Here is a 19,783-nt window from a genome sequence, read left to right as displayed (position 1 = left end):
TCAGTGTGTTGTCATTCATGGAGAAACACTTGGTATCCAAATGGAATACACAGAACAAGCTTTAGTGCAAACAGTAATTCAGTTTATTCGACACAGAACACCCACTACTATCTAGATATGTATCTTTGAAAGTAAGAAAACGCACAGGTTAATATCTCAATATTTATTGTGTCTTACAGTCTAAACCAAACTGATGTGCTAGTAAAATTTTGGTAAAGCAGTAATGGAACACCCACAAATGCTACTTGAAGATCTCTCATGTTATTAAAATTAATATGTATATAATAGAAAACTAAAATACATGTTACAAAGGTAGCTGTGGTTTTTTTTTTTTTTTCAAAGCTTCTCAAAATTGAAAAGCCAGTTCAAAGCTTACAGAAAAACCTTTGGAGATTGGTATCAGATAGTAACCATCTCACAGTAACTAAAACTCAGGAAACTGCAATTAACACAGCTTTTAAATTGTTTGGTTGACCTTGTGAGCTGCTCACTCATGCAGTTACTAAGTATTTGAGGAAAGGACATGTAAACTGAGACCTATGTCTCTGAGAAAGTATGAAAAATAAATTCAGCATCTATTGTAAGTTCTGCTCTTCCTTACAAGAGCTTGGAGCATTCTGAATACAAAGATCAGTGATTATTCATAGGTCACAAAAGCACTGAATTTAAGTGTCAAAATCACTTGCTGTCACTCAGCACATTTGTTACTTTTGCACTTTGTTTTTAACAGCCTCTCCTGACAAGAAATCACTTCAAGTGATTATTACGGTTAAGCTCCAGTCAAAGCAGGGCAAAAAATGTATACTGGTACTTGCTTAGGTTTGAATCAATTGTGGAATAACAATTGCTTAAGATAAATATAATTCCATCATGAAGTCATTGTGTTCCCAGCTGATGTTAATGAATCTAATTCTACATTTTCATTTCTATTTCGCAACTACAGCACTCACAGCTTCAAAGTTTTCTTGGCCAAAGCTCAATCATCTTGCTGACAGCTTCACAGAGGTATTTTAAATAATTTGCCATAATCTCAAAGAAACCAACGTTTCCAGTCTCAGCAACAGAGCAGAAAGAAGTTGCCGAACAGCCACACTTTGCTGTTTTGACTGTAACATAGAGGTGAAACCTCTAGGTTTTTACTGCCTTCCCCTGCTAATCATATTGCTTGGGATTCTTGTTCTGCTGGTTTTGTTTCTTCTTGTTTGTAGAAGTTGATAAAGCCAGGTTAATGATGGTGAATTACAAAGCAAAAACTGAAAAGCAAAAGATAATCCAAGAACCTTCTTAAATATCTAAAACATCTAGGACTAGAATGATGATTTACATTTAGAGTAATGAACACCTTTCAGGATTACAAGTAGGTAAACAAAGCACTAATTCCTCTCATAAGCGTCGCACTCCTATTCTGATGTCACAGTATTGTGTTAAAAGCAAAGAAAAAAGTTATGGTTGTCATCAATTAATCATGTGTCTCTGAAAGTGGGCTACCTAACAGCTTGGAAACCATCTCAGTGTGACATATAATTAGCTAGAGAGGAGAGACACCCATCTTCAAGAAAGAATACAACTCTGAATACAAACCAGAGAAAAACTAACTTTGAGATGACTCCTTACCCAATTGATTCTTCATCATTACAGTTCTGTTTGTCACCATCCTTTTTCCTCTTTCCTTTTCTGGAAGACTTTCTGATGTTGGGACTTAATTTCCACTGAAATAAAACAAATAAAATGGGTGCAGGTTCCAAAAGAAAAAGGGAACAATGCCAGGCATTGAAACAATGCCATTGATCAAATGAAGCAGAGCCACAATTTTGCAAAGAATAAATTTCTTTGATTTAAAAGCACTCACCCATTGATCGTGAATGGAACTATTTTTTCCCCTGAAGAAATTTGACAATATGGGACAATTTAATAACTTGCTTATTTAAAGGAGGAATATCCTAAACAGGGACTTTAATATTAGGCCTGTTTTACATACTCACAAATATGCAAGATAACCTTTACTTTCTTTAACTCCATGCACTTCAAGAAATTACATTCCACTCAGGTACAATTGAGAAGGAAAAGGAATTTGAAAGTTTGGTACTTGTGTGGCAAAATCCACTAGAGCAAGACTTCATTTTTTCCAAATTCTCTTACCTAACCAGAATGCATTTATGTTCTCAAATAAATGAAGCCCCCACCCAAGATTAACATATAGTTGATTTTGCAGTTCCAAAAACCTACCTCCCTTTGCCATTACCTTCTCCTCTTTTTTTTTTTTTTAATGTAAAAGATAAGCCAAAGAGATGTTTGAAAATCATGACAGTCAGGCTGAAAGCAAACAAACCTACTTTCCTTTCTGTTTAAGTGTGGAGTGAAAGGGCATCTGAAAAATTGATGCCCATGCATATTTCACATACTTCAGTGAACTGTGATAAGCACATTAATCTTTCCCTACCATAGGGGCCAACTCTAATGGAAAGCATCCTCGTTATTAAAACAGCTGGCAGCAAGAAATTGCCTTGAAGTTGCTCTCCCCTTCTGCGTTCAAACATCTAGTTCACCTCATAGCACCAGTCTTCAAGGATGTTAAGAGACCTATATGCCCAAAATACTGAAAGCTGCACAAAATTCCTCAACGTGGACCAAATTCTAGCAATACTAATGACAAGCAGGACAGACCTTTGCATGGATAAAGCAACAACATTTCTTTTAATGATGATACCTCATGAGCAATCTTTTAAAATAGAATATAAAGACTAGTCTGAAATTTATAGAAACAGGTAGAAAAAAAATTTTAAAATAGTCAGGAAATAATAAAGTAAAAAATATTTTTCAGTTCATCCTGTCTAATCACTATTTTTAGAGGCAGATAGAAAAACAAAGAATTCCATGCAAGCTCTATCTGACACTGCCCAAGAGCTCTCCCTGCTGCTTGCAACCACAGGAGACATCACTTTCAACTTCAAACCCCGACTGTAACTGGATGTTCTGCTTACTCAAATCATTAACTGTATGAAGAACAACCATACAGCAAGTTCGTATTGCAGCATGCCTAAATGACCAGGTCTATCAAGAGCCCTGGGGCCCATTACCATCACTACTCTAAGTCAAAAAAATTCTTAACTTCCCTCACTAGGCTTTCAAAACTCCTCTCTGGCAGACCCGGTTTGCACAGTCCCACGATTCCGAAAGCACTAAAACCAGCACCAAAGTCAATGATGAGCTGAAGAAGTCAAGAGTAGCAAAATATATTTCTAACAGTTAGCACTTCAAGAATGGTTACCGAATTGGAATGGATTTAGAGAGGCAAATATTTCCTTCCATACGTGACTGAGATGATCAATGATCAAGACAGTCATTTATGACAAATGTCATATAACTACAGTCTTTTTGCCTTAATACTCAAATGTTATATCTGTATTAGCACCTAAAATTCTGTCAACAGTCACAGAGTACTTAACATATTATCTTAAAAGTCTAAGCTCTTGGACATAAATAATGAGTTATTGAAAACTCAATATAAAAACTATTTTCATATCATCACAAAAAATTTAAGTGACCTGAATATAACTTAAAAGGTTGATGAATAAGAAGATAATTAACTTCAAAAATTGTATTTGTCTTTAATAATTATTAAGATAATTTCAAATTACAGCTGAAGATCAACTTTACTTTTTAATGACTGAGGCTGGCAATACAGCACTAAGGCTTCTATTTTTGTAATCATATGCTTGCAGGCAGATTTCAGACCTACAGACTTGTCTCTTTCCAAGACAATCTGTGTCAGATATTGGTCACAAGGCAGTACTCAATATTGGAGAAAAGATCCAACCTCCAAAACAGAAATAAAGCCATATAAAACATTCTCCTACATGTTTTTCATTCTGAAAAACTTTTTTACCTCTTTTAAAGGATAGTCCCAGTGCTGGGAGCCTGGAATCCTTGCCAAAGGGGACTGAACTTGGGCATCCTCTGACTTAGTGTTTGTTTTCTTCTTTGGTATACGAAACTGAAAATATATGATGTTATGCACACGATAAAACCAATTATCTACTGGCACTATGAGCTGACACACTGCCATGCACAAAGTTTTCTTTAACTGTCAGGCAAAATAAGAAAGTTGCAAGGGAAGCACTGAACTGTAACTAAATTTAAATGCATTCCTCCTTGATGCTTGGTCCTAAACCACCACATACCAGCTAGTTTTAATATATGAACTGTCTGAAAAAATTCTTCCCATTTCATTAACTTGACAACAACTTCAAATGAGTGCCCAAAAGGTGAAAACCCACCCACCAGTACTTTCATTTTTCCTACTTCTCTCTGATTTGTTTACACCCTAACTTAATCATATAAACTTAGAGAATGATAAAGAGCTGCATGGAATAACAAATGCCATACCAGATGTTCTCTCAAGGGAAAAAAAACAAAAACAAGGTGAAAAGTAATTATGTCTTAGAATAGTACAAGTATTTTTGTATGCTAATTTTGCATCAATATACAATTATGTACTCAAAACTCTATGGGCTATTGTCATTGCCAAACTTTGTAAAAACAGAATCAGTGTTTTAGAAATTGCTGAAAGATAAAGCAGTTAGTGATTTGTAGCATTTTGCCAATCCAGGAAAAAAAAATATGTAGAAAGTAATCTTCATTCATTGACAGTCAAAACAAAAATGGTCGAACAAAATTCCTACAAGTTCATCAGGACACAGAAGGAGGGTCACATTTCCTCTCAGTTAATTAAATAAATTAAAAATCAATCAACTTAAAGAACAAAAGTGTAAGCCTTGCCATTTTTCCAAGTATGCTGAGAAGCAAAATCTTCAACAGCAAGCACAACCAGATGAGAATGTATCAGAGAAGGGAATGCAATATTTACATCTTTCAGACAACTGAGTCCGTCTCAGCCAGGAAAAAGCTCAATCTTCTAAGAGAGCCACTGTCAAGTGTATTACGAACTTAATTTGCAAACTTACAGATGCCTTACACCTTGTGAAATGAAATTACAAGAAAGGACCCTAGAACAGTGACACTAACAGCTTAATTAACACAGAAAGTGTATTTGTTAACTCTGTATGTAGTCCTTCAGACAGACCATAAATGAAGCACACAGTGCTGTAACAAGATAATCCTTTAGCTCTTCAGTTTGAATAGCAAGTCCTCTTACTCCTTCTCCACCTTTCTTTGAAACAACCTGAGTTTCCATAAAGTAACTCAACCTGCTTTTGCTGGTCAAATGTTGCAATAGCAAATACACCTTTAATAACAGAGTACTCCAATTATAAGGGATATGTTACACACAGGCAACACTTCTAACACAAGTACCTCCCTTTCCATTAAGGACTGAAACATGCCTTTTTTTTTTTTTTTTTAAAGAACATCTACAATTACACAGTATGATTTCTTGTTGTTGCTTGAGAAGTGGCCTATAAACATGTTTTATCAATCAGAATGCATTCTTCTCACCTGCACCTTAATGGCCAGGTGCAAATTTTTTTCTTCAGAACTTCATCTGCTGTGTCCCAAAAACACATATTTATCTAAAAATTTTAACACGCATTTAAAGTTACAAAGGTTCAGGTAACCTCTGTAATAACAGGTATCACTGAAACAGCTAAGGTCAGATTCAGAAAACAGAGAGATGGACAGACAGAAGGGGATAAAAAGCACCAGATAGGATCAAGACCAGAATTTCCACCTAACTGTACAGTATCTTCGCAATACTTACATTCATTAGGAGCATTTAAGTTAATTGTGGGCACTACAAACCAACAGAAGAAGCACAAAGTCAAGAGGTAGCCAACAGAGGTCTATATCTATGGTAAGAGCAAGGTACACAGCTGCCTCAGCTTTTCCCTGATAGAAAGTGAGTAATTCAACACATAGATGTACACACATGCTTAGGAGACTCCTCATCTAAATCAGCAGTACTTTTCTGAAGATTCTCACCTGCAGGTGAAAGGGTCAGAGGAAGTGACAAGGTAAAGAAGGTGCTGGAAACAGTCTGCTGTTTCTAAAACATTAGACAGTCCTGACCTTACCCAATCCAACGCTGTCCCTATAATTTGTTTTCACCAATGCTTCCATTGCTATAATATGGGTATTTTAGAAAAAATAAACTCTACCATAAGTAGTCTCTGAACTCATTTCTGCAGATAACTAAACACTAAGCTGTTATGCAGCTCTTAGGAGTATTGTTCTATATTTTAGATGTTAGCTTAGGCCTTAAAATAACTAACACATCATTTCCATACATTATAAGCTTGACATTTGACCACATTGACCCATGTTCAACAGCAGATATTACCACTGACTGCTTCTAGAATAGACTGGTGATTACAAATATTATAATTGTTGTTATAAAAGCGTGTTTCAACAAAACAAAAGCTGTGGAGAATGAAATTGATTATGCAAATGCATCAGAACACCCTGGGATAGCCACAGTGTCAAAATAAATTATTGCAAAATGCAGGAACACTTACACTGGCACGACTTGAAGATGACGTTTTTCCTTCCATGATTTTCTCTACTGAAAAACAACATACAAAATAAGCTTAGCAATTTGTGGCTTATTTATTCAGAGGGAAGCAGGACCACAGTAGCAGGCCCTAAGCAAGAGCAACAAAATTTTTCAGCAACCTAGCACAAAGAAAACTCATTCATCAAATGATTTGTATTGCTAGGGATCTTTAAAAGACCATCTAATCCAACTCCCCTGCCATGGACAAGGATGTGTTTTCAGAGGTTCTTCACGGCCCCATCCAACCTGACCTTGAACGCTTCTGATGATGCATCCGTAACTTCTCTGAGCACTTTGGTCCAGCGTTTCACCGGTATCATAGGTCCAACCTAAACCTATCCTCTTTCAGTTTAAAACCATGGGCCTTTGTGCTGCCACTACAGGCCTCGGTAGTAAGTCATTGACAGCCACAATATAAGAGAGACTCTGGGTTGTCTGTGTGGACAGAAACATTAATATTTCCAACAGAAAATTTTCACCAGAATTTACCCTTAGTGAAGGCATCTACTGCCATAGTCCACACCCTGGCAAGCACAACTACTAAGCAATTTGGGTTTTGACTATTAAGTGAAAAGGAGTCACAGAAAACATCTGTAACAGTACAACAGCCCCAAGAATGAATAATATCAAGGATTCCTATTAAGAGATAAACTTCAGAACACAGCTTCCTAGTTTCCAGCATTCAGAGAGGTTTATTATCCTTGTAAACACCCTGTATGACTCCGGTGTAAGATCTTCAAGCCTTACAGCTGGTTTGAAGTCTCTCAAGAAGACCTTTGAGTTCATGTACCTTCATAGAATCATACACTGGTAGGGGGTTGGAAGGGACCTCCGGAGATTATCGAGTCCAACCCCCCTGCCAAAGCAGCATCGCCTTAGGGCGGATCACAAAGAACACATCTACGGACCATTAAAACCCTGCCAAACTACTGCCTGTACCGATACCCGCAGAGAGGAGAAACTGACAAACGGCAGCCCTCTGACAGCTCCAGGGGGAAACAGAGGCACCACCCACGGGTGGCACCGCTTGGGCTATCATTGCCTGAGCCACGTCACTGGCAGAGGCTGAGGAGGGCTTCGGGCAGAGCGGGACCGCCTCGTACCCCATCGCCATCAGCTTCTCCCCTTTGACAGGAACGGGCTTCCTACTGACCAACGGACAACTACCGAGGGTCAGCAGCTCGGCGTCTTCGCAATCCCTCCTTAGCTTCTTCACACAACAGCAGTAACGCCAGCGTCGCCGCAGCCGCTGCCACCACCTCTCCCCTCCGTGTCCAGCCAGTCCAACATCCTCCCTCTCTCGCCGGTTCTACTTCTTCACGGTAGATACCCCAGTCAGCGGGGACACCGACCGCGCAGGACGCATCGGGGCACTACCAACCAGCTTTAAGTCACCAGTATCAGCCAGGAAGTAAGCAGTACTAACAATCCCTCCCCATATCTCTCACCGCCACAACTTTGCTCCTGCCGCCGTTGTTCTTGTTTATCCAGGCCCCGCCACCTCCTACGCACCTTCCCTCGGTCTTTCCGGGCTAGGCACCGCCTCTGCCCCACATGACTGCCTGAGCCCCGCCTCGTAACGGCAGCAACCATTTCGCCACGCTCTCACCCAGGAACTCGCTGAGGCACTGCCTCTTCTAGCTTCATAGGAGCCCTGCTTTCCCTCACCGCTTTCCTTTCCTTCCTATCCCTGCCCTCTCCCCAGCTCTTAAGTTTCATAAGTTTTTAGCCTCAAATTGAGAGGAGAGGATTTAAATTATATGGAGCAAGCGCTACTCTGATAGGTGTGCAGTGCCACGCATCTCCCTGCAACTTAAAAGCTACCGAGTAGTTTTGTGAACTACTAGTAGTTCTGTGAACACAAATACAGTTAAAAAAAGCTCAGGCTAGCAAACGTGAGACATTACTAACATTTGTGGAAACAATCACGAAAATTTTAGTACTTTTAAAAAAAAATGGGCACAGCAGAGGGCCCTTTGGCATCAGCACTCATAACCTGTAGCCACGGTTTTCAGTCGATAGACTTGGAAAACCCTTCTACAGTGACATGCAGACAAAGATTTGTTTCTTGGGTTGTTTTTGCATTTATGTGAATTTTTTTTCCAGGGCAGTTTGAGAATTGTGAGTTTCACCTGTAGCCTTCTGTTTTGTCTTCTTGCTGGTGCCTTTGTATCAAGCAATAGCAAGCTGTGCAAAATTAGTTTTGACAACTTGTTACAAAAGGTCGAGCTTTAACTTAATTGTGTAAATTTCAGGTGTAAATTACAAATATGAGATGTTAGCTTGTTACTATATGTATGTCTATTTCTTCTGCAGGTAACAAGGGATAGGATGAGAGTAAATGGACTCAAGTTGCACTGGGGTCAGGTTGGATATTAGGAAAAATGTCTTCACTGAAAGGGTTATCAGTCAGTGGAACAGGCTGCCCAGGGAGGTGGTGGAGTTACCATTCCTGGAGGTGTTTAGAAGAAGTTTGGGTGAGCAGCTTAGGGACAGGGTCTAACAGTTGTGTATGAGGAGATACTACGTTATGGTTGGACTTGATCTTAAGGTCTTTTCCACCCAGGCGATTCTATGATTCCATATGAAGCACTTTAGATGGCCTTAGCTATCATCAACTGCTATTATTTTATAACTACATCTCAGAAATAAAAGGTTAATGAAACAAGGATACCTGACCTAAAATGGGGTTTTCTTTCATGCAGACAATCCCGGTGCGAAAAAGATTTCTGCCTGCGATGATGATGGATTTTCCAGGAGCGCAGACGGTAATGTTGGGCTTTACTAAAGAGTTTAAAAATGGAAAATCTCAAGAAGAGTAATACTTATACTGCACTAATGTTTAGAATATGCCAGCTGCTGTAGCAAACACTACATTTACAGCTGAAACATTTTATGGTCCAAACAGAAAAGTGGAAGAAATGGAAAGAGGGATTTTTTTCCCCCCCTAAATAGTAATTTTTGTACCTCAAAATAGCAGTTGTAAAGAGTGTAAGAATAAATACCCTTGAATATTGAATTTATGTATGGACAATGAAGCACAAACAGCAGTCGATGTTGATTTAGGATGTGTTTTTGCCAAAAATAAGTCTAAATAATAAATAAATCTAAAGCAATCTTTAACTGCTGCTTTTTACTTCTATAAATGACATTACAATCAAATCAGTCCTCCAATCCAATAAGTATATGATTCTAAGATGCTATTCAAGTGAATTTACCACAAGTTGCTTTAAAACATTTCAGGGTGCACCTTGAAGGCAATTTTAGGAAGGGAAGTCATACCAATGCCTGATGTAAAACTGTATTTCTTTCTTTCTGCCTGTTGGAATCTTCAGAACTTTTCATAATGCTTTGTAAAATAGATATTTAAGTGGAGGATCAGTATTACAGACACCGGGTTTAGTTTGGAATCATGTGTCCTTGCTTTGATTTTCAACTGAAGGAGTAATGTTGTTGCTAGCTGCTGAAGTATCAGCATAGTAATTCCTGTTCACAGCATGTTGGGAAACTACAGTCTCCAACCTTCTAGGGGTGAGGAAAGGGAGGGACAGGGAGAAGTGCTGGAGAGCATGCCCCTTCTGGGAAGAAACTTCTTTTCCTATTCCTAACTGTTATGAAGTGCTTCTTCCATGCTTCGCTTTTCTACACAGATATCTTTCCTTAAACCATGTACATTTCTCTCCCATTTCATTGAATGGGAAAAACAACATTGAATATGGGTAGCTTTCTCCCTACTAACATCATCTTTTTTGTGAGAACTGCCCATTTTTCAGTGATACTGGAAACCAACTGTCCTCCCATCTCTTTCATGTCTTCCATGTTTTCCTGAAGCATGGAAAAAAATCAGATGCATACAAAAATTTTTCAATTTCTTTGTGCTATTTCTATTCTGAGGAACGGGAAAGACAGTGAATGGTTTACATATCACATAATTTGATTTTCCCACCCTTTTCTATATGTAGATAAGGAGAATACCATTTCACCTGTTTGTTAATTGGAAGACCCTTACAAAGATGACTTAACATCTCTGACCCCATGAAGATTGCTTAAAAGTAAATTGTATATGGTGTTGAAAAGCATAAATTTTTTAATTATTATTATTTTATCTGTATTAGTTTGGAAGCACAAGAAGTAATTTTCAGTACACTTAGCAGCTTACTCAAGGAAACATGCATTCCATGAAGGAGCTGGGCTCCAGCTCAAGTTGCTTACCTGAAAATTTTCAGATCACTTTATTTGTAATTAGCTTCATCAGGCAGCATAGTGAGTTTTAACATAATCAGAATGTGACTTACTGTGTTCTAAAAACCTGTTACTTCAGCAAGAAAAATTTAAAGATATGTAATAGCTTGTACCAATGTATTTGCCAAATATAACCATTATAATCTAAACCATTTGCCAAAACAAAATTGTTACAATGATAAATTAATTTTTAAAATACTAATAATTGTAGGAATGTAATGCTTACAACTTTCTGCTGTTAGGACAAAAATCCTATAAAAGTACCAAAGGTTTACCATTCTATAGCCAGTGACAGTAGTACACTGAAGAGCTCTTATCAAAAGAGGTTACAAAAAGCTTTAACTCTTAGTTAATCACAAAACGAAAAATGAAACTACAGACTTCACCCTAATCTCATGAAAGTTTAGTGCATGAATTTTATTTTCTCCACAGTGATCACAGTGACTAGCTTATTTTTGTAATCCATCCCACAAATTCCCCTGTGGTAAGCACTTACAAGGATGAAGAAAAATTGGAGAGAATAGTATTGTACTGCTGTTGGAATTTAGCATCCAAAATTAGTGAGAAAGCTTTACAAGCAGATAGTTTACTACAGACCACCAAGCGATCGCTTGTATCAATGAATAACCACTTTTAAATCTGAACTCTAATAGAACAGATTTTCTTTATGTAGGTGTTGTATGGAGGTCTATCACTACATTGACACAGTGTTCTTAATTCATAGTGGTTACAAATACAGCAGGAACTAAGCTTGAGGAAAATAACAGAGGGCTCAGAGTAAAATAACAGAGGGCTCAGAGTATCAAGAGGAACTGAAGTATGACTTCAATGCAAAAGGGGAACTGAGGCATCTGGATACAAATGAGTCCTTTGTTTTCAATTATTACAAGAATGCACCTGAGCAGAATCACAAGCGCTATCAAGTTTTGGGACATTTGATTATTCAGTATGTTTATGAGCTCCTGGAAAGAGTCTGCATGCTGCAGAAGGTTTATATTCCTACTGATGCTACAGAGGATGAACCAAGAAGTTTCTTTTTCGTGAGCAAGGATGCATGAATAAGTTCTTCTTGCCTAATCATCCTGCTTCAAGATCATGGAGTTTTCCACGCTGGACAGCGGGAGCTGAGGACAATTGTCAGTGAGGGCCTGTGGCATGGAACACAAATCCCATTCATCAAAGTGGCCTTTCAGAGCCACATGGAAGTGATTGTACTTAATCCCAATGACAACTTCACTGAAGACTGAAATACTAAATTTTTCTGCACAGTGTGTCTGCTGGATCCCCAAGAGGGGCAGCAGCAGCCCTGAGGAACACACCATATATGTATGGGATCATTTTATTTCAAAGAGCATGACTAAGAATGTGGCTTTCATTGCCTGTGGCTATGGTAGTTTGGTGTTAGTTGATCTGCTGGTGCAGAGAAAATGGGAGGTAAGGAATAAAGCGTGCTCTGTGGCATTCATTGACTCCATGCACAACACACAGCACCAGACTGGAAGCGATCCACAAATACAAGAATGGATCCAGAAACACTGCCGTGAATGGGTGTCAAGCAGGAAGCATATAAATAAGGCTGTACGCTGTGTCATGAAGGTGAACTGCCCCACTATCTCTGCTGGAACAGAAAAGTATGGTTTAGCACCCTCCTGCTGCCTACATGCCATCTTTAAGTACCTGAAGAGCACACTGAAAGCCAAGACAACCTTTAGCTGTTGCAACCAGAAGCAACACAAGAAAAGAGAAGCGGTAAATAAAGGTATACTGATTCATTCTTGATCATGGGCTCTTCCTTTCATAACTGTCCCTGTATCTTTCAGTCATCTAAGGACCTTTATCTCACTGTGGAACAACTTACTATTCTAAATTTAAAGCTAGTTTGTTCTTGAGAAACACAAACCCAAGTTAATTATTAGGAAAGAAGTGTATTATTGAAAGCTTTAAGCCACAAGTCTTCAGCTAGCTGTGAAATTTCAAGTTGTGCAAAATAAAGATGTTAAGGTATACCAAGTCTCATCTGTATAATTTTTAAAATAAACATTCTGCAACTCTGACTCTACAATCCTAAACTATCAGGAAAACACTTGCTTAAGTGCAAAGCTTCCATTAAAAAGACAAATACGGAATAAAAAAAAAAAAAAAGTGTAAAGGATCTATTTCTTCTCCACTATGTACCAAGTGATCCTGCTCTGGCAGGGGGGTGGACTAGATGAACTTTTGGAGCCCCTTCCAACCCCTAACCTTCTGTGATTCTGTGAAAAATCTGTCAGAGGATTTGGTTGAAAGGGGCCCTCAAAGGTCATCTTGTCCAACCACCAATTCTATCTTTCAAGAGGTCAAACATTCACCTTCCTCCTTGAAATATTTTGGTTAAGTTTTCAGTTCTGCAAGAGGCCAAAGATATTCTCACTTCAGCATCTCAATTTGAATCAAGAATCAAGAAGGTTGGAAGAGACCTCAAGGATCATCGAGTCCAACCTGTCACCCTACACCTCATGCCTATCTAAACCATGGCACCAAGTGCCACGTCCAATCCCCTCTTGAACACCTCCAGGGATGGTGACTCCACCACCTCCCTGGGCAGCACATTCCAATGGCCAACCACTCTCTCTGTGAAGAACGTTCTCCTCACCTCCAGCCTAAACCTCCCCTGGCGCAGCTTGAGACTGTGTCCTCTTGTTCTGGTGCTGGTTACCTGGGAGAAGAGACCAAACCCCTCCTGGCTACAACCTCCCTTCAGGTAGTTGTAGACAGCAATGAGGTCTCCCCTGAGCCTCCTCTTCTCCAGGCTAAACAGTCCCAGCTCCCTCAGCCTCTCCTCATAGGGCTTGTGCTCAAGGCCTCTCCCCAGCCTCGTTGCCCTTCTCTGGACATGCTCCAGCAATTCAACATCTTTCCTAAACTGAGGGGCCCAGAACTGGACACAGTACTCAAGGTGTGGCCTAACCAGTGCTGTGTACAGGGGTACAATGACCTCCCTGCTCCTGCTGGCCAAACTATGCCTGATGCAGGCCAGGATGCCATTGGCTCTCTTGGCCACCTGGGCACACTGCTGGCTCATGTTCAGGCGCCTGTCAACCAGTACCCCCAGGTCCCTTTCCACCTGGCTGCTCTCCAGCCACTCTGACCCCAGCCTGTAGCTCTGCATGGGGTTGTTGTGGCCAAAGTGCAGCACCTGGCACTTGGACTTGTTGAATGCCATCATGTTGGACTCTGCCCATCTGTCCAGCCTGTCAAGATCCCTCTGCAGAGCCCTTCTACCTTCTAACAGATCAACACCTGCTCCCAGCTTGGTGTCATCTGCAAATTTACTGATGATGGACTCAATCCCCTCATCCAGATCATCAATAAAGATATTGAACAGGATGGGGCCCAGCACTGATCCCTGGGGGACACCACTAGTGACAGGCTGCCAGCTGGATGTGGCACCATTCACCACCAGTCTCTGGGCTCGGCCCTCCAGCCAGTTCCTAACCCAGCACAGAGTGCTGCTGTCCAAGCCACAGGCTGCCAGTTTGGCCAAGAGTTTGCTGTGGGGGACAGTGTCAAAGGCCTTGCTGAAGTCCAGGTAGACTACATCCACAGCCTTTCCCACGTCCACCAGGTGGGTCACCTGATCATAGAAGGAGATCAGGTTGGTGAGGCAGGACCTGCCCTTCCTAAATCCATGCTGGCTGGGCCTGATTCCTTGGCTATCCTTCAGGTATGCAGTGATTGCCCCCAAGACAATCTGCTCCATGATTTTCCCTGGCACTGAGGTCAGGCTGACGGGCCTGTAGTTCCCAGGTTCTTCTGTTCGTCCCTTCTTGTGGATGGGTGTCACATTGGCCAGTTTCCAGTCTTCTGGGACCTCTCCAGTGAGCCAGGACTGGTGGAAAATGATGGAGAGAGGCTTGGCCAGCTCATCTGCCAGCTCTTTCAGCACCCTAGGATGAATCCCATCAGGTCCCATGGACTTGTGAATATCCAAGTGACTCAACAAGTCTCGAACTAATTCCACATGGATTTCAGGAGTACAACACTGCTCCTTGACCCCATCAACCAGCTCAGGAGGCCAGTTATCCTGAAGTCCTCCTGCCTTACTGTTGAAAATGGAGGCAAAGAAGGTATTTAGAATCTCAGCCTTCTTCTCATCCTTAGTTACAATGTTACCCTCCACGTCCAATAAAGAGTGGAGGCTCCTCTTGCCCCTCTTTCTAGCATTAATATATTTATAAAAATGCTTTTTGTTGTCTTTCACAGAAGCGGCCAGTTTAATTTCTAACTGTGCTTTTGCCTCTCTAATTTTTCTTCTACATGATCTAACAACATCCTTAAACATATCACTAGTTGCCTCCCCCCCTTTCCAAAGGCGATAAACCCTCTTTTTTTCCCTTAAATCCTTCAGGAGCTGCTTGCTCATCCAGGCCGGTCGTCTTCCCCGCCGGCTCGTCTTACGGCATGTGGGAACTGCCAGTTCCTGTGCCTTTAGGAGCTCCTGTTTGAAGTAGGTCCAACCATCCTGGACCCCTTTCTTCTTAAGGGCTGTTACCCAGGGAACTTTCTGAATAAGTTGCCTGAACAACCTGAAGTTTGCCCTCCGAAAGTCCAAAGTGAGGGTTCTGTTACTGTTCCTATTTCCCTGCATATTGAAAATGCCACTATCTCATGGTCGCTGCACCCTAGACAGCCTCCGACCATCACATCTCCCACCAGCCCTTCTCTATTTGAGAACAGCAGATCAAGCAGAGCCTTGCCCCTGGTAGGTTCACCTAAGAGCTGCATCAGGAAGTTGTCATCCATGCACTCTAGGAACCTTCTGGACTGTCTCCTCTCTGCTGAATTAAGTTCCCAGCAGATGTCTGGTAGGTTAAAGTCCCCCACAAGGACAAGGTCTGATGATCTTGAGACAGCTTCCAGCTGCTTATAGAATATCTCCTCGGCCTCCTCATCCTGGTTGGGTGGTCTATAACAGACTCCAACCAGGATGTCAGTTTTGTGTGGCCTCCCTCTGATTTTAACCCATAAGCATTCAATCCTTTCATCTGCAACCTCGAGTTCTGAGGCATCAAAAGATTCCCTAATATACAGGGCCACCCCTCCTCCTCTTCTCCCTTGCCTGTCTCTCCTAAAGAGCTTATAACCCCCCAGTGCAGTACTCCAATTGTGAGAATCATCCCACCACGTTTCTGTAATGGCAACTAAATCATAGTCTTCCTGGTGAACCAAGAGTTCCAGTTCCTCTTGTTTGTTGCCCATACTGCATGCATTGGTGTACATGCACTTCAGCTGGGCTGCTGATTTCACCAGTTTATGTGGTCCTCCCTCCTTTCCAGGGAGACTGGTTTCCACACCCACCCCCTTCAGACCTAGTTTAAAGCCCTCCCAATGAGTCCTGCCAACCCCAGTGCCAGCACCCTCTTACCCTTTCTAGATAAATTCAACCCATCTTGGTCCAGCAGGTCAGGTGCAGTAAGAGTTGCCCCATGATCAAAGAAGCCAAAATTCCTCTGCTGGCACCATCTCCTAAGCCAACTGTTGATGGTGTGGGTTTTCCTGTTCCTCTCAGTGTACACCACAGCTGCTGAGGGAACTGAGCAGAACACCACTTGAGCTCCTGCCCCGTCAATTGATTTCCCAAGGGCCTTAATTTCCTTTTTAATCTTCCTGGTGCTGCTCTTTTCAAATTCTTCACTTCCAGCCTGAATTACCAGCAATGGGTAATAGTCAGAGGGCTGGATTAGTTTAGGTAACCTCTGGGTGATGTCCTTCACCCGGGCCCCAGGTAGGCAGCACACCTCCCTATGGGATGGGTCAGGACGGCATATGGGTCCCTCTGTTCCCCTCAAGAGAGAGTCTCCAATAACTATAGCCTTTCTCTTTTTCTTTGTAGCACTGGTCCTTAAGGTTTGGGGGGGCTGCTTCGTCTTTGGTATCTCCTTGATCGGTTCCTCTACAATCCTCTCCTCCACATTGCCCTCAGCCTGCAGAGTCTCATACTTACTGCTCAAGGGCAGGGGGGGAGGGGAAGAGGGTCGGGGTGCATTCCCTTTGCTTCCCCTGACAGGGACCCGTATCCACCCTCCACTGCTCCCCTCAACTGGAGAGGGTTTCAAAGCCTGTTCCTGCATATCCAACTCCCTTTCACATTCTCGTATGGTCCTGAGCCTTGCTACTTCTGCTTTCAGCTCAGCCACTTTATCCTTCAGCTCAGCTACCAAATTTATGAGAAAATTCACCTGGTCACACCTGACACAGGTGTCTCCTTCACCCTCCACACCAAGTACCAGGCTTGAACACTCACTGCAGCCAGAAGCCTGAACACCAGCATGCTTGCAGAGAAACTCAGTCTGAGAACCTACTGCATGTTTAACACCCTTTGTCTGAGTTGCTACCATGGTAGGTACCTGCAGACAAGAGATCTTAATATCAGAGATTTTATTGAGGGTTGTTTTTTTTAAGTTGAACAATACTTGAGAACTACGTACTACTACCTTCACTTCAGTCAAGAGATGCTATGCCCCAAAGATGATGCAGTGAGCTAAATTAACTTCCCTTTTAAAGCAAATTAAACTAGTGAGGTTACTGGGCAGAAGCTGCTATAGAAGCACTGCTATAGTACTCTAGCAACCGGACAGGTTACTCGGCAGGAGCTGCTATAGGAACATAATACTCTAGCAACCTGAAGTTACCAAACTGATGTTGAAGAACGTCCATGTTTTCTCTCAGCTGTTTAATTTTAGACAGAGGTAGGAAATAGAGACAGTTTTTAAATGTCTATACTCAAGGTTTGCAATTTAAACAAACAAGCAGTCAATCTTTAAAGCAATTGTAAACAAAACAGTTTAATCCTGGGGGAATCAAAAAGTGTTCAGTGCCTACAAAAGACCTCTGAAGGATTACAAAACTTTGTTCTACACCTTCCATTCCCATCTTAGTCAAACAATAGTAATAGTGGTATTATAAAATAGAACAGTAATACTGGATTATCAGAGAAAAGAGAGCATCAACCTCTCTTTTGTGTTTACATCCATCTATCTCAGACTTCAGTATTCTCTAATACCACTTGAAAAAGCTTCCATCCTGTTATCCAGTAATGGGTAAAAGCGTACAGTTCCTTTGGAAAGGCACAGTCAGTTGAATGACAATGGTGCTAAATAGACAATGAATAGCATATGATGTTTTAGTTCACTGTGAGTTCTGCTGGAGATGATGTCACTGTGGATGCATATACCACTTGCCTGTATCGTAAGTGCTGGTCAGCATGCAACTCAAAGAATAGTCATTTGCTTGGATTCTACACGTGAACACGTAGCTTTATTTAGGAGAGAATTATGAGGTGACAAAATGTCTGTCTTCAGAGACCAATATGATCCTTCAAATCTGTCCCATGGTGTTCAGAGGTGGCTAAAAATGCTTGAAGAATAGAGGTCTAGAACATTGGCCATGTCTATAATTCTTTACCTCTGGTCAGCCCATTAAATTCCTTGGTATAGAAGATCATATTTAGGAATATTATTGGGATCAATAGGACTTCTCACAATAAGCTTTCCACGCATTGCTCCACGGTAAATAACTTCAATCAGATCTATAAAGTCTTGCTTTGTTTTGAAGCTTCCTACAAATTTGGTGTGATCTGGAGACCTAAATATAAGCATAAGATAAAGGTAGAATTGTAATGATAAAGTGTTCAAAGCAAAAACACTTCAAGAAAAGGTATGTATAATTACATTATGTGTTTTGATCTGGTCATTCACATCACAACCAAATCAGCAGTCTACTGTGACCTCCAAAGTCATAAATAGTACAGTGTTACGTCTAAGATTTTAACAATACTATTTTTTGCAAAGTCAGGCGTATTTCATAGCTAATACCTACTTATTGCATCAGGGTAGATTTCAAAATACCTCTAAATTTTACATCTTCCCCAGACACAGTAACCTAGAGAAAAAATACTAATTCTTACACATCTAATGGAAAATGTCAAGGAGGAAGACATACCCATAATCAACCTTCATGTGTTGTCCATTGAAAAAAAACACAGTAGATGGAATATAACTGATGTCAAAATACTGGGTGTAGACTGGAACTTTGTTGACATCCACCAGGTAAATGACTGCCATTTTACTTAGGTCGTGAGCTGTTTTTGCAAGCTGGAAAGAGAGAAAAAGTGTATGACAAATGGATTGACACACAAGTGGAAAAAGGCTGGCAAACTTTAGAAAGCCCTTTTCTCATGTTTTATCAGTTTAACCCGGGCTAGAATGTCTTACCCACTTCAAGCACTTTTTTACACCCACTACAATAACATTTGCTTGGTTTTCAAACAGTTTTTTGGATATATTGTTATTTCATTTTACATTTGTAACCAAAATTTTCATAAGGCACCATGTTATCCAAAAAGCAATACCTGGCATTCTCTTGTATGTAACACATACACTAGTAGAGCTTATTAAAGGTAAGGAAAGAGAAAAAGAAAGGAAGAAGGAAATGAAGGGAAAAAAGGAAGGAAAGGAAAACAAAAATAGCACTTACAATATCGTCGAGCTGCAGGCAAACAGAATCGTTATCTCTTCCAAACCGGAGAACCAAAACCTTCTCGGCCACCGTTTTTATTGCCTGATCCACTTCCCTCTTACAGGTCAGTTTAGGCAGCAGAAAACTCATCTCGAAGGACCACGGCTTACGCTGAAATCCTTACCTGATAGAAAAACGAAACAAAACCAAAACCATCCTGTGTCAAAAAAAAAAAAAAAAAAAAAGGGAAAAGAGTGGGAGAGAAATCACCGACCGCCACACTGATCTGGCAAACGCCTGGGGCTCCAGCGTTTGTCTCACTGCTTAGCCCCACTCAGTCCTGAGTGGGGGCCTACCCCGCTCCTTTCCCTTCGCCCTAGGGCCCCACTAGCAGCCCCGCTTAGGGCCTGGTGGCGGATTCCTGGTGCACACCACCGCCCATGGCCCGGCCTGCATCGCCGGGTCACCGTACCGCGCAGGCTCCTGCGCTGGGGGCAGAAGAGAGGCCCGGAACCTCCGCCGTGTACGTGTGGAACG

The 19,783-nt window shown here is 41.2% G+C and overlaps 3 protein-coding genes across 3 annotated transcripts in view; 1 reads left to right on the top strand and 2 right to left on the bottom strand.

Annotated features, from left to right (window-relative positions):
- SENP7 (SUMO specific peptidase 7) overlaps nt 1–7,998 on the bottom strand; it is a 42,276-nt gene extending 34,278 nt beyond the window's left edge. Inside the window, exons 1-4 of the mRNA XM_054400690.1 lie at nt 7,957–7,998; nt 6,471–6,517; nt 3,887–3,994; nt 1,615–1,709 (exon numbers count right to left, since the gene is read on the bottom strand). Of these exons, the coding sequence (XP_054256665.1) occupies nt 1,615–1,709; nt 3,887–3,994; nt 6,471–6,506 (239 nt within the window). The 5' untranslated portion in view covers nt 6,507–6,517; nt 7,957–7,998. The remainder of the gene's footprint in view (nt 1–1,614; nt 1,710–3,886; nt 3,995–6,470; nt 6,518–7,956) is intronic.
- A 1,194-nt stretch (nt 7,999–9,192) lies between these two features.
- On the top strand, nt 9,193–12,582 carry LOC128970406 (putative protein FAM172B). The gene is given in 4 exon segments (XM_054385611.1): nt 9,193–9,276; nt 11,518–11,990; nt 11,992–12,462; nt 12,464–12,582. Coding segments are annotated over 4 exon segments (1,068 nt in total). The 3' UTR covers nt 12,504–12,582.
- A 4,965-nt stretch (nt 12,583–17,547) lies between these two features.
- Nucleotides 17,548–19,553, bottom strand: TXNL4B (thioredoxin like 4B). Its single transcript, XM_054385589.1, has 4 exons — nt 19,521–19,553; nt 19,265–19,430; nt 18,731–18,882; nt 17,548–18,373 (listed from the first exon to the last, which is right to left on the bottom strand). The coding sequence occupies exons 2-4, from the start codon at nt 19,394–19,396 to the stop codon at nt 18,208–18,210; spliced, it is 450 nt and encodes a 149-aa protein (XP_054241564.1). The 5' UTR covers nt 19,397–19,430; nt 19,521–19,553; the 3' UTR covers nt 17,548–18,207.
- Between the last annotated feature and the right edge of the window lie 230 nt (nt 19,554–19,783).

Source organism: Indicator indicator, chromosome 1, assembly GCF_027791375.1.
Source record: "Indicator indicator isolate 239-I01 chromosome 1, UM_Iind_1.1, whole genome shotgun sequence".
Classification (NCBI taxonomy): Eukaryota; Metazoa; Chordata; class Aves; order Piciformes; family Indicatoridae; genus Indicator; species Indicator indicator.
The sequence above is the reverse complement of the archived record's forward strand: the minus strand, read 5'-3'. Positions and strand labels throughout refer to the sequence as shown.

Excerpts from the sequence above, each read along its gene's own strand:
- TXNL4B (XM_054385589.1), bottom strand. The coding sequence starts at position 19,396 with ATGAGTTTTCTGCTGCCTAAACTGACCTGTAAGAGGGAAGTGGATCAG. Across the intron at positions 18,883-19,264 it reads GCCTGCAGCTCGACGATATT|CTTGCAAAAACAGCTCACGA; the intron begins GTAAGTGCTATT and ends CTCTCTTTCCAG. Across the intron at positions 18,374-18,730 it reads CACATGAAGGTTGATTATGG|GTCTCCAGATCACACCAAAT; the intron begins GTATGTCTTCCT and ends GCTTATATTTAG.